The sequence below is a fragment of the Tauraco erythrolophus genome, chromosome 9 (assembly GCF_009769465.1).
Source record: "Tauraco erythrolophus isolate bTauEry1 chromosome 9, bTauEry1.pri, whole genome shotgun sequence".
NCBI classification, from domain to species: Eukaryota; Metazoa; Chordata; class Aves; order Musophagiformes; family Musophagidae; genus Tauraco; species Tauraco erythrolophus.
This window is the reverse complement of record NC_141473.1, coordinates 41,395,009-41,417,703: the sequence shown is the minus strand read 5'-3', so window position 1 is coordinate 41,417,703 and position 22,695 is coordinate 41,395,009. Positions and strand designations below refer to the sequence as shown.

At 46.4% G+C, this 22,695-nt stretch overlaps 1 protein-coding gene across 2 annotated transcripts; it reads left to right on the top strand.

Moving 5' to 3' along the window:
* The first annotated feature begins 1,278 nt into the window (after window positions 1-1,278).
* On the top strand, window positions 1,279-18,689 carry ATAD1 (ATPase family AAA domain containing 1). Of its 2 annotated transcripts, XM_086616327.1 has the most exons (10): window positions 1,279-1,301; window positions 4,931-5,106; window positions 6,806-6,904; window positions 7,185-7,305; window positions 9,067-9,267; window positions 9,683-9,789; window positions 12,990-13,079; window positions 15,308-15,358; window positions 17,499-17,635; window positions 18,170-18,689. In XM_086616327.1, exons 2-10 carry the CDS (start codon window positions 4,945-4,947, stop codon window positions 18,288-18,290), a joined length of 1,089 nt encoding a protein of 362 aa, XP_086472453.1. In that variant the 5' UTR covers window positions 1,279-1,301; window positions 4,931-4,944; the 3' UTR covers window positions 18,291-18,689. The 2 variants fall into 2 exon arrangements, with proteins under 2 accessions (XP_086472453.1, XP_086472454.1); XM_086616328.1 differs by lacking the exon at window positions 15,308-15,358.
* Window positions 18,690-22,695: the final 4,006 nt, after the last annotated feature.

Genomic DNA, 22,695 nt, shown 5'->3' with positions numbered 1-22,695 from the left:
TGGAGGAGCAGCAGAAAAGGGTGGCCTTCTGCACATCAGTGGGTACATTTGGACATTGATACATTTATTTTCTGATTAAATACACTTTTTATTCGGAAGAGCTACAGCACACAAAGCAATAGGAGGGAAATACTGATTCATCCATCCTGATGAAAAAGCAAAAATGGTTTCAAAACTTTGGGTTTTTTTAATGTTTAGGGGGGGTTGGTGTATATTAAGCCAATAAATGGAACCGAACCCAAACTGCTGGAACAGCACTTTGGTAAAATCACAATCACGTTGAGAACGTGAGGGTTTTTTTTTTGCACGTGTTTTTAATGACAGAAACACCACGTGTTGCCAATGCAATGACAGGCACTGGGGAGGTGGATAACATCCCACTGGGGTCACTGGAGAGCGTGCCTGAGTTTCGGCACGAGCCAGGTCAGCTGCGGGAAGGAAATTTGGCATCACGTTCTCTACCTGAGGTGGTGGTGGTGGAGAGATGATGGAGCAGAAGCAGTAGATCTGCTCCACAGGTCCTGGTCCGTATCAGTAGCATCCTCGGTGACGAAGCATCTGCGTTCTTGTACACAGGGTGACATTTAAAAATGCCCCGTGATAAAATCGCCGTCGTAGGAAAAGGCAGCTGCTCCTGATTTCACTAGGAAGCCCCTGGACAATGTATGAAGAATAAAAGTGATAAGGCTCTCCCGGGAGCAAAGCTAGGTCGGAAAGGCTTTAAAACTTCCGAGGCACCGACACGAGAGCAGAAGGGTTGGAGGCGAGCTGCCAAAACTTCGCACCAATTACACTTATTACAGAGATCCCCTTATTTTAACCTTTTTGTGGACATTTTTCTGTTCCTATATTTTAACCTTCTTCTGGACATTTCCTGTTCCTGTATTCTATTCCTATATTCTGTTGGAGTGACTCCAACGTTTCCATCACAAGTTGAAACGGGAAAACCAGCACCTCCATAGCTGTTAGCAAACTACCGACGAACGCTCAGATTTTGATTATTTTGAATAAATAATTCCGGCAGCTCCCAGGAGCATCCCAAATCCTTCCAATCCCTGCGTTTTCCAAACTGGGAAACGCCGCTGCTTCCCAGAGGAACCGGAGCGTGTCCGGGGCAGGGCGCGGGGAGCCCCCGGGCTACCGCGGCGGAACCTTCGTGCGGGGCGGCGGGCGCCGGTCGGAGCCGGGAAGCGCCGGACGCGCCGCCGCCGAGCCCGGGCCCGCTCTCCGCCGCCTTCCTCCGCCTTCCTCCGCCCGTGCGGCCGCCGCCGCGCCGCCTGCCCGAGAGCCCGGCTCGAGGGGTGAGTGAGTGAGTGAGTGAGTGAACAGCGCGGCGGCGGAGCGAGCGGCAGCCCCCGCCCCGCCGGTCCCCGCCGGGCGGCGGGAAGGTCACGGGCGGCGCGGCCGGCCCGGTGCCGCCCTCGCCTCGCCTCGCCCCGCCGCGCCGCCATGGCCGGGCCCCCCGAGCCCCGCTCCTGCCCGTGCCCGGCGGGCTGCAGGGCGCGGCCCGGCCCCGTCCCTCCGCTCAGCCCCCGGGGGCGGCGGTGGTTTCGGCGGCCCGACCGGGAACCGGCCGCTTCCTCGCGGTGAACGGGGGGGTCACGCCGAGCCCTTGAACGGGCCGAGGGCTCGGGGGCGGGCGGGGGGGGGGGGGGGGGGGTCGGGAGCAGAGCAGGATCGGGCCCCCAGCAGGATCGGGCCCCTTCTCCTTTCGGTTTCTCCTTGAGTATTTGAGGCGCGGGCGGGCGGAGCTAAACCGAGCTGCGGTGTGGCCGTCCGGTTAACTGGGGTGTAGTCCGGTTAACTGGGGTGTAGTCCTGTTAACTGGGGTGTCGTCCTGTTAACTGGGGTGTCGTCCTGTTAACTGGGGTGTAGTCTGGTTAGCTGGAGTTTAGTCTGATTAACTGGGGTTTAGTCTGATTAACTGGGGTTTAGTTCGGTTGACTGGAGTTTAGTCTGGTTAACTAGAGTTTGCCATCTGGTTAACTGGGGTGTAGTCCGGTTAACTGGGGTTTAGTCCGGTTAACTGGGGTGTAGTCTGGTTAACGGGAGTTTAGTCCGATTGACTGGAGTTTAGTCCAGTTAACTAGAGTTTGCCATCTGGTTAACTGGGGTGTAGCCTGGTTAACGGGAGTTTAGTCCAGTTAATGGGAGTTTAGTCTGGTTAACTGGGGTTTAGTCTGGTTAACGGGAGTTTAGTCCGGTTGATTGGAGTTTAGTCCGGTTAACTAGAGTTTGCCATCTGGTTAACTGGGGTGTAGCCTGGTTAACAGGAGTTTAGTCCAGTTAACGGGAGTTTAGTCTGGTTAACTGGGGTTTAGTCTGGTTAACGGGAGTTTAGTCCGATTGACTGGAGTTTAGTCCAGTTAACTAGAGTTTGCCATCTGGTTAACTGGAGTGTAGCCTGGTTAACAGGAGTTTAGTCCAGTTAACGGGAGTTTAGTCTGGTTAACTGGGGCTTAGTCTGGTTAACGGGAGTTTAGTCTGGTTGACTGGAGTTTAATCCAGTTAACTAGAGTTTGCCATCTGGTTAACTGGGGTGTAGCCTGGTTAACTGAGGTGTAGCCTGGTTAACTGGGGTTTAGTCTGGTTAACTGGGGTGTAGCCTGGTTAATGGGAGTTTAGTCCGGTTAACTGGAGTTTAGTCCGGTTAACTAGAGTTTGCCATCTGGTTAACTGGTGTGTAGCCTGGTTAACTGGGGTGTAGTCTGGTTAACGGGAGTTTAGTCTGGTTAACTAGAGTTTGCCATTTGGTTAACTGGGGTGTAGTCCGGTTAACTGGGGTTTAGTCTGGTTAACTGGGGTGTAGTCTGGTAAACGGGAGTTTAGTCCGATTGACTGGAGTTTAGTCCAGTTAACTAGAGTTTGCCATCTGGTTAACTGGGGTGTAGCCTGGTTAACGGGAGTTTAGTCCAGTTAACTGGAGTTTAGTCTGGTTAACTGGGGTTTAGTCTGGTTAACGGGAGTTTAGTCCGGTTGATTGGAGTTTAGTCCGGTTAACTAGAGTTTGCCATCTGGTTAACTGGGGTGTAGCCTGGTTAATGGGAGTTTAGTCCGGTTAACTGGAGTTTAGTCCGGTTAACTAGAGTTTGCCATCTGGTTAACTGGTGTGTAACCTGGTTAACTGGGGTGTAGTCTGGTTAACGGGAGTTTAGTCTGGTTAACTGGGGTTTAGTCCAGTTAACTAGAGTTTGCCATCTGGTTAACTGGGGTGTAGTCTGGTTAACTGGGGTTTAGTCTGGTTAACGGGAGTTTAGTCCGGTTGACTGGAGTTTAGTCTGGTTAGCTAGAGTTTGCTATCTGGTTAACTGGGGTGTAGTCTGGTTAACTGGAGTTTAGTCTGGTTAACTGGAGTTTAGTCTGGTTAACGGGAGTTTAGTCTGGTTAACTAGAGTTTGCCGTCCGGTTAACTGGAGTTTAGTTTGGTTAACCGGTAGCAGTTTGCCCAGAAAATACATGCTAAAATTCACGTGGGGTCCGCGGGGCTTCCTTTAGAAAGGTCACCCTTAGAATTCTCTCCTGATGAAGACTTTTAGTGGTGTGCAGAGCAAGGATTGCGTCAGAAGCGGGCTTTTCCATTGGGTTTGGGGGCTTTTTTGGAAGCTTTTTTTTTCCTTGTTCGCTGAATATACAGCCCTTTTATTTTACAGGCTTAAGAAAACGTGCATCACATGCTTAGATGCCTAAGCAGGCAAATTTTATTTGATTTCCAAGCAGGTACGCGCAGCAGCAGCCTTGATTTTTAAATTTCTAGCCAGAGAACAAAGAGTTAGAAAAGCACAGAACCGTTTTAGTGATCCACACTGGAATATAGTAGCCAGCCGTTGACGTCTTTTGGTAAATGTATTCCGGTGCCTCTCGTAATTCCAGTCTGTGGAGTCCTGGTATGCAGAATTTATGGGATGGCATCGCTTTGGGTGGAATACGGGGTGGACAGAACGCGACCGCTAGCCAGGCGAGGGGGGATTCAAGGATATCTTGGCTGCAGGTAGTCCGGCTTTTCGCTGGCCGACGGCTCGGTTTGGAGACCAGCCAGAGAGCGTTGGAAGCTGCCAAAGGAGTTGCCACTGCTTTTGCCCTTGCAGTGGGAAAAAACGGGCACCCAACGAGGAGAGCCTTGGAGATTCTCAAGCAGAAGCCCCGCCTGTTGAGGAGAAAGTAGGTTGGGGAAAGAGGACCTCGATTTTAGGAGTCGTTTTTCAATGTTTTAGGAAGAGATTTTTCCTTCTCTGCAGCACACTCCCTCGATTTGAAGGTGCTGTACTTTCTGGGTTTGGCTCGAGCAGCAGCCAGCCTTTTCCCTTGATAGCTGTGTGCCACATCCAGCGTTTTCAGTTTTCCAGGGATATTAATAACTCAAAATAACTCTGCCAGGCAGAGGCTCTGGCTCTTAACCTCATTTTAGTCAAGTACAAGTCGTCGATCGCTCCTTAACGTGTCAATTGGACTTTAAACTTCCTCTTAGGGAAAAGAACTCCCGGTGGAAATAACGCAGCTATCTTTGTCTCCGTGACTTAGCGTTCTTGGGTCAATAACAGTCACAAAATGTCAGTCTTAAAGGGAATATAAACTTGGTATTCCTTTATTAGGGTATCGGAGAGCTGAAAGGACTGCAGATGTCTTGAGGGAAGAGGGGAATCAGGACCTTTTTGCATGTAGTCAATCAAGAAGTGGGGCCTCAAATTGTTGCTACCGTTTCTTCTCAGCTTCCAGAAAGTGGAATTGGAACTTTCAGCTTTAATCTTAAGCAGTTTTGTATGTTGGGGTTGTGCTACTGGTGAGATATTTCGTTATAATTTCGCGGTGAGCTTTACGCCCGCCGCGAGCACGGCAAATAGTTTTTATAAAACGGTGTTTAAATATGAGGCAGGTATCTTCTCAGCTTTCATTTTCTCTCTTTCTCTCCCTCCCTGTGCTTTTTCTTGCATAGTGTCGAGAGGCAAAATGGTCCACGCCGAAGCGTTTTCACGTCCCCTGAGCCGGAATGAAGTGGTCGGATTAATTTTTCGTTTAACCATATTTGGTGCTGTAACGTATTTTACCATTAAGTGGATGGTCGACGCCATCGATCCCACCAGAAAGCAGAAAGTAGAAGCTCAGAAACAGGTAGGATTTTGTTTTATTTATTATTTTTCTGCGAAACACTCTCTCATTCATTACTGTTCATGCAGAGAAATCTGCTGGTTGGAAACCGAACTGGCCAAAACCAACGAAGCAATCTACAAAAGCATGCGGAATGATAATTGGAAAAAAAAAAAAGCAGTATTTTTTAGTAAATCTTAGGATCTAGACTGTTAGCCTTTTCAGTGCTTACATTCTTTAACAAGTGGCAATTTCTAGCTTGAAATGGTGGAAAAACAGTTGAACCGGAGCGCGATGTTGTCTCCTGATTATCCATAAGTGTGTGGTCCCAGTGCCATTCCTGCTTGTGACAACTTTGCTCAGCAGCAGTCACCTTAAATAATGCTCTCCTGGTTGCTTTTTAAAACCTGGAGCAGGAATAACTTAATTCCCTGCTGCTTTTTTGGCAGCTTTATGGCAGAGGCAGGGGCTGTGGTTACTCCTGACAAAGAGTAACACTGCTGTCCAAATTCCTTTTTAAGAATAACTTGCACTTTGTCCCTCTCCTTCTTTTCTCCCCCCACCTGCAGTCACAGTCAAAACGCCCTGGAGAGGGGAGGAAAAAAAGTGAAAAGCCTCATTCCTTATGTTGAACTGGAATGGTTCGTGGTGGTGAACGCTCTGGGAAAAGATTTAGGGTGCATTTCAGAACCAAAAATTAAATGTTTCCCTTGGAAGGTATTGAAGGGAACGTTGCAACTTCTTTTAGTTTTCTGGCTGACACGAACTTCACAGGTTCACACAGCAGTTTTGAGCAACCCGATTCTGTTTGGGTGATTTATTTTATTTTATTTTTTTTGCAATGAAATCTTTAGTTCCAAAATTGAGCCCGCTTTAAAAATCAGCTTTCACAATCTGTGCTGGTGCCAGCTGTTATATAAGAGGCTGCAGTATCCCCAAAGCACGTCAGACTTAGCCACGAGTTCGAGTGTAAAGAGAAACTGGATTGCGAAAGCGTGTTGATGCCACAAATGACTTTTCCTTTTAAATTGAGAAAAAGAAAACATTGAGTACATCCAAAAAATTGACTTCTGTGAATTGTCTTTTTTTTTTTTTTTCCCCCCTTAAAAATAGATTAATCTCTCCTTGATACAGTGCCGTGGATGTTTGGAGGGAGGCGTGCTTTTTATAATAACACAATTATATCTCCAATTAAAAAGTGTGTGTGTTATTTGCAGGGTTGTGAATGAAGATTACTAAGCATGTGAAAGAACTCTGGAGTTTTATTTAATAACAAGTTTCAGGCTTTTTATACAAAGTTTGTGAGGTCCAGTGGGCTTTTTTTTTTTTGAAGTGAAACATACCTGTCTCAGCTTTGCAAACTCCTGTAGGGATTATGGAAATTGTTCCGTACAGAGCTTGCCCCCATGTCTGCAAACCTGTTCTGAACCACAAACTCTGTGTTTTAATGCTTATTTCTGTTGCTTTTCAGGTCATAATGTACGGCTTGTGGATTTGGGGGCGGGGGGGCTGGTGTGAGGCTTGTTTGATGGGAACTGAGACATATGACTTAGTCGTTAGGAAACAGCAGAACCCTTCCACTTGAGAAAGATGCGAGCTCTTCTCAAACGTGGCTTGTGGAGAAGCTTTTTCAGACTCCAAGTGGCAGTTCTTGAACAACTAATTTCCGAATTAAGCGTTCAGTTTTCTTTCTCTCGTTTTCTTGGCGTTTTATTTCCCCCAGGCTGAAAAACTAATGAAGCAAATTGGAGTGAAGAACGTCAAGCTGACTGAATACGAAATGAGTATTGCTGCACATCTCGTGGACCCCCTTAGCATGCACGTAAGAAACTGTTTTCCCTCTAACTCTGCTGAAAGCACTTCAGGCGTGGGAAATCTTGATTTTGACTTTGGATTACGTTATTTGTCATATATACGTATCTATGGAGATAACGTAGAAAATATTCCTGTAATTTAAAACTAGAATCGCATCGTTGAGAGCAGAATATTTTTAATCACTTGCCTTTTTTATTTTTGAGGCCTTGCACTACTTTGAAGCTTGTGGATGTTTTTTGTTGGCAGGGACTGTGGTGATGGTTTGTAATGCTGTTTTTCTGTATTAGGTAACCTGGAATGATATTGCAGGCTTAGATGATGTTATTACAGATTTGAAAGACACCGTTATTTTGCCCATCAAGAAGAAATACTTGTTTGAGAATTCCAGGCTCCTACAGCCACCAAAAGGTAGGAAGGAAATGTTACGGTAGTATAATAAATACATAATAATAATGTAATTAAAAAAAAGAAAGAAAAAAAAAAAGAAGTTATAATTACTCAGAAAGGAAAGAGGAAGTGGGTTGCCAGTCCAAAGTGCAACCATTAGGACTGATGCCAAGGAAAAGCCTCAGATTTTTCCTCTTCTCTTGCCGTGAAATCAAGCTCTAGTGAATAAGTTTCATGCTAGTAATGAAGCAATAATTGCTTTTTGGTTATTGATGTTACGTTTTGGTGCACTAATCTATGTAGCCTGCGTTTTTAACTGCCTAAATTGTCCATTTTTTTTCTTCTTGTACCCCGTCTTGTCCTCTGGCAGAGGTGAGCTGAGGTACAGCTTTGTGTACTTGGTTAATATTTCTGTGGTATCATAGAAACGTAAGTCATAAACATGAGACCTCACCGTAAGCTGATCTTGCAGGCATCTCTGTGTTCTAGTCTTAGAAATTCCAGTCATTCAAAGAGACAGATCCCATTTTTGCTCTGGAGATCCCTTGGTTTTTCTCTGGAGTGACTTGCACGGTATTGAGGCAGTAAGGAGACAGACGGGTGACAAATTAACTTTCCAAACAAGCAGAATTTGAACCTAAAATGTTGGACACAACGTCAAAATTTATCTTTTCTGCTCTGATCCCTAGAATCCTGTCTTCTGAAAATTCTGTGAAAACTGTTAATTACTGCCTGTATCTGTGACCATCTCAGTTTTGTGTCCTAAGTGATGGAAAATGAAAGTTTAGTTTAAAACTGGTTTAGTTTTTCCAGGCTGCTTTCTGTTTAAGTCACAAATTAAAACTGTCTGGAAAATTACTTTAATGTCATGATCTAATAAGCTGAAGGAAAAAAGTATTTTTTATTTATCTTTTTAAAGCAGACTTTCCATATAGGGCAAGCTCCCCAGTTTTACTAGTGGCTTGCACTGTGTGTTAATAGGAAGTCATTGCTCCAGAGTAATTATGTTTGTGGTCATCAGTCACATAAACAGAAAAAAAAAAAAACCCTAGCAATCCTCTGGGTTTCAGGCTTGTTTGACTTAATATTTTCTTGAAATTATTTCCTTTACAACTACGTAAATTCACTCCTGTGAATTCTTTCACTATGACAAGTTTAAAAATAACATGAGATGTCATATTTAATGGCGAGTAATTTGTTTAAAATGTTTGTGGGCTCTTTTTTTTTTGTTTTTTTTTTTATCCTCTTCCTTCTCTGTTCTAAGTTTTATTCGGAAGGCCGAAACTGGCTATAAACAAGGGCCGTCCAATGCGTAGAGGAAATAAATAGGGTTTTAATTTTATGTAACCTGTATAGTCACAGTAATAAAACGATCGTCTTTCAGACAAATGTCTCTCTTCAGCTTCACCATACCTGTTTTTAGATGCTCTTAGCTTTAATTTTATAACAAGGGTGTCTTAAATAACTCAGTAATTGATTTGATGGAACGCTGTGTGGCTTGGTTTCTTATCTTGGATGCAACACAAGCCTGGACACTGTCATAGAATCAAAGAATCATCTGGTTGGAAGAGACCCTCAAGATCATCGAGCCCAACCATTCCCCCTGCGCTGTCAGGGTCCCTAAACCATGTTCCTCAAGACCAAATCCACAGGGTTTTAAACACCTCCAGGGATGGGGACTCCACCACCTCCCTGGGCAGCCTGTTCCAGCCCGTCGGGTCTGTCCCACCACCACGTTTCCTGTGCAGCTACCAGAGACCCTTAACGCTGTTCCTTTTCCAGGAGTGCTCCTCTACGGCCCTCCTGGTTGCGGCAAAACGCTGATCGCCAAAGCCACAGCGAAGGAAGCAGGTTGTCGCTTTATTAATCTCCAGCCTTCCACGCTGACGGACAAATGGTACGGAGAGTCTCAAAAACTGGCTGCTGCTGTCTTCTCCCTCGCTATAAAGCTCCAACCGTCCATCATTTTTATTGACGAAATAGGTAAAAAGCTGTCTTTTTTTTGTAACTACCTGTAGCAGGGTGACGTTAAACTAGGTTCAAGTCGATGGGTGTGTTGATCTGCTGTCACCTGTTCCTTAAAGAGAACGATAGTGGGACAAGGTTTAGTGATACAAGTAGTATTGTGAAGTCATGGTGGCAAATTAGGAGGAACTGTGTATTTCGTGGTAGGTTCATACTTGTGTAACGTAATTTAAAAGATGCGCTTAAAAACGTGGGGTGATTCCACTTTCCTGTTCTTCATCATAAGAAATATTTTTCATTTGTTGAGAACGTTTATTTAAAAAAATGTGCTTATAAGACAGAGAACAGCACAGGTCTGCACATGAGAAATCAGAGAGCGTGGTTTCTGTGGCAGGATTGGAAGTAAACCGCTTTACTGAATCCTTGAATACAGATTCCTTCCTACGAAGCCGCTCGAGTTCCGACCACGAAGCTACAGCTATGATGAAAGCCCAGTTCATGAGTCTGTGGGACGGACTGGACACTGATTACAACTGCCAAGTAAGTACAAAGGACAACAAGAAAAATAATTTGCTTCTTCCCCCTCGGTTATTGTGCATCGAGCCGTTTGGGAGAGCAGCAGATCGCACGTAGGCGTTGCCAGAAGAGTTTCTTTACCAGTCAGCGTTGGTGATTACCAGTATGCTACAGGAATGAAATGAGTTCTAGTAATAGATCATTTTTCTTCCCGAGGAAACTATTTTTGCAGGTATTTTGGTTTTCATTAAGAGGTGGTGTTTTCAGAAGTATCCAAAGTCTCAGTAATAAAGCGGTAAAGTTTGAGCTGCCAACATCGGGAATTTTAAACCGTTTTGAAAAACATTTCGTCCACAATACTCTCTTCTGGTGAAGTGAATCTTGGATTTCAGGGAAGGTATGGAAAGGTCTGAGTATTCTCAGATTGCAGGTTGGTTGCTTTTTTCCAGGAAAGCATTGGACAAGCACTAGACTCTGGAGCTGATCTGAAAGGGCAGGGAAGTTGAGCTTGTTGAAAGACAAGTTCTGCTTCCATCCCATTATTCCCGTACGCTTCCGTCCCCCTCCCATAATCTCAACAGAAGTCTTGTGTTTTGGAGAGAAAAAAAAAAATGCAAAAGCTGCTGATGTCGTGAAAACAAAACAAAAAACATTTATGAAACAAACGACTCGAACTTGGCATAGCCGAAAGCCTGCTCGGTATGCTTCTGACTGTCACCTGGAGCAAGCTTTGTAAGGCCTTTAAAAAGGGTGGCTATTCTCCAATTTCAAATTTTTCATCTTTTTAATCTGAATTTTTCATCTTTTTAATCTGTATTTTTCAGATTAAAAAAATCTGAGATTTAATTAAATTTAAAAAAATCTGAAATGAATTAAAATTAACAAATCTGAAAATCTGTATTTTTTTTCGGATTGGCTCCAGGGCTCTGACCTCCATTAGTTCTTTCTTTGCAAAATCTGCTTTTCCTCCTCTCTCAAGCTTGCGCTAAAGACTTCTTCCAGTTGATTTTTTCCAAAACTGATCAGGACACAGTGACTGCTTGTACTGAGGGGCTTTAAAGCCAAGTGTTTGCTTACCATTAATAAGAGGCCGATGGTAAGAACACTTAACTGGCACCTAACGTGATCTTGCAAGCACACATTTCTTCCAGTGTTTGAAAATATTATCTTTTTCCCTGCAATATAGTGCCAGCTTCTGGGAACAAGTCAAGTTTTTCCTTCCCTGCAGTAAGGCAGTACGTGGTCTTGCCCGTCGCTCGAGTTCGGCGTTCGGAGCCTGAACATGACACTCTCACCCCTCTCCTGGATGTCTCTGCGGGGCAGGGAGCCACCCAAGTAAAACCCAAAAAAACCAGTCGGCTGGAGACACCGCAGGGGGCTGATTTTTGGGATTTTTTCCGCAGGAATGTTTGGTTTCAATGCCGTGTTTCGAGCTCCTCCCCGAGATGGCATCGCAGTTCAGGAAGCGTTCTTTAAGCCACGTCTCAGTTTTTGACAGCCACCTCGCTGTTAATTTGGTTAATTACAGATGTTTGCTTGGGAGCTTCGGGTTGCTCGTCTCATCCTTGCCAAACAAATTTCCTTTGAATAAGGATGAAATTTGGCTTTCGTTAACGGTAACAAAAATCCCAAATACCAGGAGGAAGTTGTAAATCAAGTGTCGCAATGGATGTTATTTCTTCCTGTGCCGATGGCACCTGAAAGTGTGTTCAGCTCGGGGCTAAACGTGCCAAGGATGTAGTCTTGAGTCCTCCAGGAACGTGGGCACAGCGCCTGGAAAACTGAGCTGTGCTTCTGGAAGGGACAGCTCAAGCCTGGGAGCCCCGTGCAGCCGCGTTGGCGCTCTGGAGCGTTCCCACCTTCTTCAGAACCTGCAGCCAAAGCCTCCCAGCCATGAGAGTTGTAGAACACTGGAACAGGTTGCCCAGAGAGGTGGTGGATGCTCCATCCGTGGAGACGTTCAAGGCCCGGTTGGACGAGGCCCTGAGCAACCTGATCTAGTTGGAGATATCCCTGTTCCTTGCAGGGGGGTTGGACTAGATGACCTTTGAAGGTCCCTTCCAGCCCTAACCATTCTATGATCCTATGATTCTGGGAAGGCTCCTCAGCTCCGGCAGCACGGAGGGAACAACGTGTTGAGCCTCGATGCAGACCCTGGGGACACCTGGCATGGGTACATCGATGCCCCTCTGCAAGAGGCAGCTCAGCCAAACATTGGCACGCCGGCAAGAGCGAAGCGCTTCCGTGCGTGAGGCTTTCTAGGAGGTGAAGAACGCCGGAGCCCTGGCGAAAAATGAGCTTTTGGGGCTTTTTCTGCACATGGCAATTTGCCACCGGATAAATAAGCCTCTAGATGGCATGGTGGCTCTGTTCAGGGACACAGCCCGGCCCTGGCTGCGCAACAGTGACCCCAGACAAAAGACCCAGAAGCATGTCAGGAAACTGTCTCGATGGGAGATGAATTTCCCTGGCATTTTTCACTTTCCTGACTGGCTGTTGACAGTGTACATAACTTAGAGTAACAAATGAGAAAGCAAGGCTGATGTGAGTGGCACGTAAATTGGTTCTTCAACTACGAGCTGGACCGCGGTCAAGTGAGGGAAACGCTCTCCTTGTGTTGAACTTGGCTTGCACACATCTGTGGTGCTGCTGGTACAGTGTACTGGTTTGCTTCTTACTGACTTCTAGAGCTTTTTTTTTTTTTTCATGCTGAAAAAAGAAACAACATTTTAGTGCAAGCTGCCCGTTTGGTCATCCTGATGAACTCATTGCCCTTTTTTTTCTTTTTTTTTTTTTCTTTTTTTTTTTTTTCCCCTCCCAACACAGCACAAAAATGCCACTTTATTTATTTTTTTTTAATACCTTATCGAAACGTCTCCTTTCAAGTACCTTCCAGCCCACCCAGGAACTAAAGAGACATCGACAAGACTTAGAAGCAGTTTTGGGTTACTGCTCAGAGTTTGAACTTTCAAACTGGGCTCAGAAGGCTTCAGACTAACGTAAAAATCTCCACCCAGATGGCACTCTGTGGTACCAATGCTCGTTTAAGCTGCCTGTTTAAATCCAGTTGCTGAAATGAGTACCAAGAAACCTTGTGTAGCTTCCTTGAATGTTGATGTTCTTGGTATCTGGAAGTCTGGCGTGTTTGGCTTTGAAACTCCGACGTGGCGACGTTTTGGGAAGCTGGTTTCAGGCTGACTAGTTTTTTCTGCTGGTGCATACAGGTGATAGTGATGGGAGCCACCAACCGTCCTCAGGACCTGGACTCCGCCATCATGAGGAGAATGCCCACCCGCTTTCACATCAACCAACCTGTAAGTTGTGGCGAGTCACCTGAGCAACGTGCCTGGTGACCGAGCTACGGGCCGTATCCGCCAGGAAACACCCAGCACCGGGTTTTTTCTCCAAGACAGACTGTGTTATTTTGTAGCTGGTTTTAGTTTTTTAGAAGCACATATATAGCTTTGCTTTTTAAAGTGAAGTTTCTCACAGAAATCTTGATTCCTTGAGTCTTTTATCATAGAATCACAGAGCGGTTAGTTGGAAGGGACCTCAAAGATCATCCAGTTCCAACCCCCCTGCCATGGGCAGGGACACCCTCCACTACACCAGGTTGCCCAAAGCCTCATCCAACCTGGCCTGGAACACTTCCAGGGATGGAGCATCTACAATTTCACCAAACAGGCAGTAATTAAGGCCTTTATCAGTTAGGGCAGCCATCACAAGGTTGCCCTTACTCTAAGTTTTGCTGTTGCCATCCTTTTCAAGGTATTTTAGTCACCTTTGAACACTTGGCGATATCACAAGACATTTTTTGTGTCATTATTATAAAGAGCTCAGTCGTGGTCGTCAATATTCCCTTCTGGCTCCAGAAATGCCCTTTATTATTCATTTTTTGCAGAAACTTAGAACTGGAGGAGTAAAACTCTTCTTGATTGTGCAAGACAGTAGTCACGTTCCCAGACCCATCTTGTTTGAACTGGCTTTCACTCCTTGTGGGTGGATGCTTTTCAAAACAAAGCGTTTATAACCTAGTAACTGCTTTTTCGTGGTGCTTGCTCACGGGGTTTCCTACACCTTACTCATCTCAAGTTTTTCTTGAGTTAGTAAGGGGCAAGGATGGATATTTTAGTACTTTATCATGTCTTTCTATCGAGAACCATGGTTAGAAGGTTGAATTATCCGCAGGTAACAGCGCCTCAGGATATTACAGGGGTTGGCTTCCTCTCCCAGGATCAGAATTGCAACAGGAGGTGCCACTTAGGGCACAGGCAGTAACTTTTCTTACCCTGCCACAGCCATGTCATGAACTTACTGCCTGTCTCTTGTCTGTGGTACTTGGTGATGCAACCAAGATGGGTTTCAGCCCTTTTATTGCGAGCTGAGGTAGTTTACGTGCTGTGGGTTGGGAGGGTGTGCAGAGCAGCTAAAGCCTTGTAGGTTTTGTAACCAAGTTGGAGGTGAAAATGCCCCAAACTACTCCTAAGAAATTGTCTGCAAGGCAGAAGGAAATGGAAGAAGTATTTTTCGAGACAGAGTATAGCTTGTTCAGCTGCCAGAGTATCCATGGAGTAGTTTTTTCTCTTTTGACAATGCAAGTGAATTTAGGACAAGTTTGGGTTTGGGAGACACAAAAAGCAGTCTCTTTGCTGCCTGTGTTTTACCTTGCTAGGAAGGACATGCTCAGGACTTAACTGTTTCTTTCAGCAACCTCATTGCAGTATGTGATTTACACTGCTTAAAATTTCCCGAGCATCATCTGTAGAAATAGGTATTATTTTTTATTTTTTTAAGCACAACAGTTTGATCCTCTTCATCTGATTTAGCAAAATACTGAAAGCATCCCCTAGATCTAGGGATTTGTAGGCTGTATTCAGCCTACAAATACTTGAGAAGGGATGGTGGGGAGGTGGGGGAAGGGCTCTTTACATTAGTGATGGGTGATAGAACAAGAGGAAATGGGTACAAGCTTAGTCAGGGGAGGTTCAGGTTGGATGTTAGGAAGTATTTCTTCTCTGAAAGGGTTGTCAGCCACTGGAATAGGCTGCCCAGGGAGGTGGTTGAGTCCCCATCCCTGGATGTGTTTAAGAATAGGGTGGATGAGCTACTTAGGGATATGGTTTAATGGGGATTAGGGACAGTTGGACTCGATGATCTCTAAGGTCTTTTCCAACCTAGAAATCTATGAAATCTATGAATCTAGAGAGTCTGCCCTCGGTTAAAGATGATGGGAAATCTTGGGAGACAGCTGCTTTCACTTGGGGCAAAGTAAGACTGAATGTCAGTGTGTTTTTCCCTTTCCCTCTACTTACATGCTCCAATGTTTTGTTTTCCGTGCTCCTGGAGTCAGAGTACCCTGGATCTCGTTTCGCCGAGTGATTTGGCATCCGAGAGGTTTCCTTGGTGTGTATCACCTCTCCGGTTTGAGGGATCAGGTTGTGTCGCTGAACCGTGACCGAAGGCCTACGCAATGCCAAGTTGAGGTGGATGTCACGTGTGTTTATTTTTGTGCTCTGGTTAACTTTCTTCTCCTCTGTTTAAGGCTCTGAAACAAAGAGAAGCAATCTTGAAGCTCATTTTGAAAAATGAAAACGTAAGTAGGCTTGGTTTAATGGTTAATTTGCTGTATTACTGTTCTCCTGAGTGCAAGCTCTGGGGTTGGAGAAAACATGTTTTGTAATTGGCTGTTTGGGAGGAAGGCAGAGATTATCTAGCAGGGTATTTCTGATTAAAACTTGAGAATCTTTTGTGGGTTTAGGTGTGGCTTTCAATTAAAGCAGTAGAGTTGCCTCCCGGTTTAAGCACGAGGCTCGGTCGGAGCAGCAGCCGTGGATTTTGTGGTGAATCACCATCTCTGAGGAAAATTACTTAATTTCTCTGTCTCCATTTTCTCGTTACGTAACAAGATCATATACATATCTCTCTAAAGATGCCGAAGGTGAATCCTGTTTGGAAATCACTTTGATCGGTGAAACATGTGTCAAGACATCACGAAGCAGGGAGAAGAGAGACCGAATTTTTTTAAACTCTACAGTCTATTGGCTCAAGTCAAGAAAGGAAGAATGACATTTTTTTGATAGTGCTGCTCTTTGCACTTTGATCCATAGTTCATATTTCATGTAGAGGAAAACTACTGTAGATAATTGTTCCTAATATCGTATGGTAGTGTCTGCTGGCAGGATACGGGACCTGTTGTCGGAGGATCCTGCCAAATTTAGTCTGCAGCATTAATTGTCTTGAAGTTGAGGTTGCAAAGTGTCTCTTGGGTGAGGTCTATCCTAGTAAATACGATTTGTTAGTAAAATTTTTAAATTTTTTTAAGGACACCTGAAAATCCCAGCTCATCGTTGCGAACGACTGAGATATGGGGGAAATTGCTCCCTGAAGATCTGCAGCCACCCAGCCCTCGGGTGCGGGTGGGCTCTGGGGCTCCTTGCCCTCTGCAGCTGGGCCTGGGGCTTGTGGCACCTTGGCCTTAAGGCCATCAGCAGGAACCTGAATTGGCTGCTGAACATGGACCTGAAAGAACGCAACGTATAGCAAGCATCTGGCAGGGAATCACAGCCAGACAAATAACCTTTTTCAGAGGAGGGGAAACAATTCAGCCTGTGTTACGGTTATCCTGGAGGAGGAATTGGATCTCTGAAGCTCAACTTATTTTCAGCCAGGGTGACAAACTTCCTGGCCATCCTTCACATGACGGGTGTAGTCACCCTCCGTTTCCCTGCCTGTCTTAAAGTCTGATTTTGTCCTTCTCACTTGAAAGGAAATCCTTGTTAATGCCTGCTGCACAACGTGGCCGTATGCTGTGCGTTCCTAGCCAGCTGCGCTGCTCTGTTGGGTTCTTGATGGCCTTCAGGCCATCAGGTCTAGGAGGTCAGGGAGCTAGCTGGGGCTCGGGTACAAGCTCAAGATCGGAGCCAACCGGCTGGCATCGCTGTCACCCTTGGCCTTCAAGAAAAGCAGGAGAGATGGTGGGGAATTGCAAGGGTGGATGTTGGCGCGTTTTTGGGTTATCCTGGGGAGTGCATGGGTTGAAGGAACAGCTGGAAGCAGCACAGATCACACCTGGGGCTTTGCCTTCATCGCCACAGGATAGTTTCCCTCTTAGGAGAAGTTATCATCTCACAATTTCAGCCTTTTATTAGGCTAGTTTGGCTTTAACTTTTTGAGAAGGAAGTACTGATGTGTTGGAAAATGTGCTGGAAGGGGCTGCTGTCAGAGAGTCTGTAAGGAAGGACACGGGCTGGAAGGAGCTCAGTCTGATCCAGCGCAGGGAGTTGGACACGTTATTTTGCCTCCGAGTTCCCCGTTGCGTGGCTGTAGGGGTGGTCGTGCAGTAACTCGGCAGACAACTGAGTTTTGGAGAGTTTTTTGGAATTCCTGTTCAGCACTGGAAGGTGGGAACAACAAAGCATAAGTGTGACAGGAGCTTTTTCCAGCCTTGCTGTGTTACTGGTCCAAAGACAGCTTATGAAAACAAAACGTGCTCTTTCAAATAACGTCCAGAAAAAAAAAATGAACTACTTGGAGGGTTCAAAGCGTAAGTTAATCAAATCATTTTCTTTCACCTCTCAAAAAAAGTCAAGACTAAAAAGGATCTGCTTAGGACAGGTGCCTTGGAGGCACCTCGGTCACCTCCAACCTCTACTTGGAGGTGACCGTGTCTTGTCCTCGGTGACAACGTGAATGACGTCAGAGTTTTCCCACTCTGTCCTTCTGGTTTTTGACAGGTGGACAGGCACGTAGATCTCCTCGAAGTTGCTAAAGAGACTGATGGCTTCTCAGGCAGCGACCTGAAAGAAATGTGCCGGGATGCAGCGCTCCTCTGCGTCAGGGAATACGTGAATTCCGCCTGTGGAGAAGAGACGTAGGTGTCTTTATTCCGTCTGTCGCGATAGCTGGACAGCAATCGTGAATGCTGCCGGTGCTACACACCGTCCAGTGATTAGTTTGAGTTTTCTGATGTGAGTTGCAACTTTATAGAGGGTCAGAAAACCTTGCTATGACTGGCAGAAAGCAGGAGTTCTCTTTTTTCCTGACAAATTGCCACTTGACAACAAAAAAGCCCAACAAGTAAATCACCTTTATTCACTTGGACTAGGAAAACGAGACTGTTTGTTCCAAGGTGTCAAGCTGGAGGTGGCAGGAACCAGCAAGGGGGTGATGTTACTGTATGACCAGGCTTACACGCTGGTAACGCTCTTGCACGCGCCAACTCCACTTGCTGAGATGTTCTTCTCATTATCTCCCATACGTGCAGGTAGTACACGGGTGGACAGGGGCATGGTTCCAGTGTCGTTTTGGATCCATGTCAGAGCTTTCAGTGATGACTTGCTCATCGTTTGAACAGCTGTTCCGCAGCACCTGAGTAATCATCTTGCTTTTTTCCTTTCTTTCCAAGCCACGACGAGGACGAAATTCGGCCCGTGCAGCAGCAGGATCTCCACAGGGCGATTGAGAAGATGAGGAAATCGAAGGATGCCACGCTGCAGAACGTTCTCATGCACGTTAGTTTAGATTAAGGCAAACGAGCGCGTTTGGCCATTTTCTGATGTGATTTGAGTTTCACTTTGGTAATCAGTTAGCAAAAACAGCGGCAGGGGGTGGGAGCGGGGATGTTCCTTGGATAAAGGAGATCTGTTTCTGGAATCGTTTTTATACAACCAACTCTTAAGTTACTGCAATTTCGTCCCACGCAACTACAAGTAGACCATGAAGTGGAACAAATACAGCCCAGACCAAGAGCGACTGCCTGTGTCTTGTCCCATAGTCGATGCACTGTGTGGCCTTAAAGCAGGTCCTGACGTGGTTCCGGGGGTTCAGCGAGTCACCGGTGCGGAGACGATCTGTTACCGGTTCGTGTATGTCCGTTCGAGCGTGCGTGTATGGAATGTATATATCCACACTTTTTTTTTTTTTTTTATATATACAGACATAATCTGTAGATAAGACGAGCATGGAAAATCTTTTCTACTTACTGAGTCAAACCAAACCAGAAGATGTGTAGATTAAAGATTCGTCGATACTCGGTTCAGATTTACTTCTTCCTTTTAGCAGCAAATAGGGAGATAGGAAATCTGCTTCTAGAGTAACTTCCAGGCAAAACTTGAGATGTTGCTGATTTTTCTTTCACGTGACCACTGGAAACCTGGTGCCATTTAGTAAAGATAGTAAACTACTGTAAAAAATGTTTGAATATGTTTTTATTTTGTACGAGTTCTGCTTTTTGGGACTTTTTAAATGAATGCTGGGTTTATTTGTATTTTTTCCCTTGATGTGAGTAATCAGAGCAGAATCTTTAACTGGCCTTTCATAAAGCCCCACTTAGAATATTACAAGCTCTCTGAAATTATGGCTTTCTGGTCTACTCTGCATTGCAACGAGGGCTTGCTGCCATTTCATCTCCTCTGGAAGACCCACTGTGGCGTTGTACCATGGAGTGTCACGCAATTCCTGAGGTGTGGGGGGATGTTTCGTGATGTTTTGCTCTGCCACGTGCTCCGATCCGCCAAGGCGAAGAGAAGGGAAAAGGTTTTAGGTTTATAAATGTGATTTAAGCAACGTTCTGCTGTGCTCGCTGGTGGCAGTTTTAGTAAGTTCATGTTACGTAGGGATAAAGGGTTAAAAATGTAAGTGGCAACAAGTGTTTTGGTGAAGCTACTGTCGGTAGGTTTTCAATAACTTGATTTTTCTTGTTACAATGCTATGGATCGTGCCCCAACGCGACGGAAATACGTCCTGGGAATTGTTGGAACCCGCGGGGCTGCTGTAGGTCTTGGTTTGACCCAGTTTCATCTCCTCGGGTACCGAACTTGGTACTTTTTAATGATTTAATCATTACTTTGCTTTTTGATGCCGAGGAAAAAGGTCTGTGGTAAATGCATGTTGCCCTAACAGAAGGACGTAGGAAAAGAGGGACACCAGAAACACTGGGCAATGGAAATCTGAAACGTCTGGGATAGGGAATGCTAGTCCCACAAGTCACATCGTTAGTGACGGGGCAGGAAGCAGCGGTGTGAGCCAACGCCGACTCTGGGAGAGCCCCAGTTAAACATGGAGGGGGTCCCTCTTACTGGAAGCTGTTTTCTCAGGAGGTTTGAATTATGCATGTGCCAGATGAAGTTCTCCAGCTATTCAATTCCTTTTCGGCGCCTGCTCTGACTCGGAAGTTCTCCCAGCCCCTCTCAGTAGCTGTTACAGCACCAGCCTGGCCTTCCTCAGGTATAACACAGCTTGGAAGCCATCCTGCACCTCCTTTGCTTTTCCAGGGTGCTTCCTACTCCGTAAAGCTCCAGCACAGGCTGGAGAATCCCATCTCAATTGGTTTGACCAGAGGGAGCGTGCAGCGTGTCCTCCAGGGAGCTTAAGCATCAAACTGAGCGCACGGGAATAGGGACAAACCCAATCTCCTTTTTGTGTTTTTCCAAACATCACAGACATTCCCAGCAGGCAAATAGCTTGTTTAGGACCTGATGGGCCACAGCAGTCACCAGTAGACAGTGTGTGCACTGGATGGGATGAGACCAAGCAGTACAGCATCACCCCCCCCCTGCAATTTCTGCAGGGTTTTAGCAGCCAGGAGGTGCTGAAGTAATTTCCTCCCCCCCAAAAAATTACAAAGTCAGAGTTGGGTACAAGTATAAATATTTATTTGTACTAAAAGTGAGTGTTTTGTAGCAGAGTATCAAGTTCAGAATATATTAAATCATGAGATGCATTCGTCGAGGTACAAATTCCAGTCTCACGTCTTTAATAAATACACTATAAAAAATCCCACCTCGTCCACGGATCCATTTGAATCGGAGGTAATCAGTACACCACGCTAGTTTAGAAGGAAAACACAACATTTGTGTTTTGCTGGAACCGTTTGGATTTTTGGCAGGGGATGGTGGGGGGGGGGTGTTTTGAACCGATTATTAGAAGGCGAGCGGCAGCAGCACCATCTCCCACCTTAAAACCAACAAACACCCCAGTCATAAATGGGAGAATTGGTTTTGGCTTCCAGGTCCCTGCTAAAAAAAAAAAAAAAAAAAAAAAAAGGCACTGGTACCAGTGTGCTTCCAGCTCCTGATGTGGGTGTCGCGGTTTTCTTGAGGTATAACGACAGCTTTGGGCTCTTTGCTCGGAATACTTAGAAATTACAAAAAAAAAAACCACAAACCAGTTGATGAAAAAAAAGAAAAACAGAATATTTTCAAAAATATGCTGGATTGTGTACATGGTCTCAGAGGCCATACTATGGTGACAACAAAACAGGTTTGAGCTTCCCTAAGGCTCAAGCGGAAGCGCGACTGTTTTTACGGAGCGCCGCTCCGTTCGTAGTGACAACTGATGGAGGAGAACGCTCTTCCCATTTCATTTGGGACACATTCTGACTGGTCCTGGAGCATCTGCTAGGAAGGACGAGTACAAACAGCATCAGTTCGGGTTGTTGCCATAACAAGTGCGTGGCTGTCTTCTGCTCAAAACCTCACGCCTGAGCGCGGTGGCCGGGGAGGTGGCCCGCTCCTGGCCGCTGGCACGTGTGGGATCGGCCCTTTCCCTGGGAAAACCGAGGCACAGGCCACCCAGCAGCGCGGGGTGTTGCACCCAAACCTCAGCCACCACCGAGACAGGGGTGAGACGCAGAGGTGGCCGGATAAAGCTTCGGTGCTGAGTCACGCCGCGCAGCTCCGTCGGAAACCACGGCAAGAGCCGCGGGTCAGCGGAAAAGCTTCCAGCTCAACGGCAAAGTCCATGTCCAGGGGAAGGGAAAAAAAGAAGATAAGGTCTGCGGTAACTTTCCACCAGCCACCAGCACTGCTGCTCGCACACCGGCATCCCACGTGGCTGGGGGGGAGGATTTTCCTGCTGGCCTCTGGCCGCTCTCCCAGTTGAGCCAGCGTCGCCATCCCTGGATGTGTTTAAGAATAGGGTGGATGATCTACTTAGGGATATGGTTTAATGGGGATTAGGGATGGTTGGACTCGATGATCTCTAAGGTCTTTTCCAACCTAGAAATCTATGAATCCCGCAGGTACAACGTAGAATCGGGTCACCCGTACCCATGTGGGGTTCAGGTTGATGGGAAGCGCTCCAGCCATCTCTCGCCTGGTTTACTACCCGGCTGTACCCACCTGGCTCTGGGATTTTGGTGGTTTTTTTCCTTTAATTTGCCTTTTGGATGGGAGGAGGGCAGGCAGAGGAAAGGGGGAGCCGATGCTGCCAGGTGGGAGGATACTCAGGAAAGCACGTAAACAGTATCCCCAATTCCTGGCGTGCTGTCCCCAGATGTCTCAGAGATCTCCTGGGTTGTCCGGTGCCTCCCAGGACAGCATCCCCTGGGCACACAGTCCCCATGGAAACCTGAACTTGGAGCACCAGCAACGCTCAGCCCAGGTTTTGTTTTGACCAGAGGGGTCAAGCAGGAGGAAGCAAGGAAGAAGAGGGACTAATCGACTCGGCCACAAGGAGCTGGTGATGGTCAAGGCTGATTACAAAAATATCCTGTTAAAAAAAATCCCACTGTTTGTCAGCAAAAATTGTCTTAAGGCACAACCTGGAGGGCAGCAGCTGGATCCAAGCGGTGAGTGCTCGTTTCCCTCTCCTCACTTCAGCAGCTGCTCTGCCTCTTCCAGGGGTCATGGAAAGGCACTTCTTCATTCCTGCTCCACGCAGGTTTTATCCCAGTACCTGCTCCACCATACGGTTTTATCCCAGTACCGAGGCCCCAGCTCTGCACCGGGAGCTGGTGCGTGGCCTTGGTGGCACCAAAAGGATCCGGAGGCTGTGCTGGGCTTCCCGCAGCCACGCTCAGCTGGGAACTGAGCTGCCCTCCCCTTCCAGCTCCACAGGGATGCTCCTGGCAGCGTCAAGGGGAGGAGGACCAGGCTCCAAGTGTTTCTGATTAGTAAAAACCACTCTGACTCAGGCAGGAAAATCCTACAG

Excerpts from the sequence above, each read along its gene's own strand:
- ATAD1 (XM_086616327.1), top strand. The coding sequence starts at position 4,945 with ATGGTCCACGCCGAAGCGTTTTCACGTCCCCTGAGCCGGAATGAAGTG. Across the intron at positions 9,790-12,989 it reads ACACTGATTACAACTGCCAA|GTGATAGTGATGGGAGCCAC; the intron begins GTAAGTACAAAG and ends TGGTGCATACAG. Across the intron at positions 13,080-15,307 it reads GCTTTCACATCAACCAACCT|GCTCTGAAACAAAGAGAAGC; the intron begins GTAAGTTGTGGC and ends CCTCTGTTTAAG.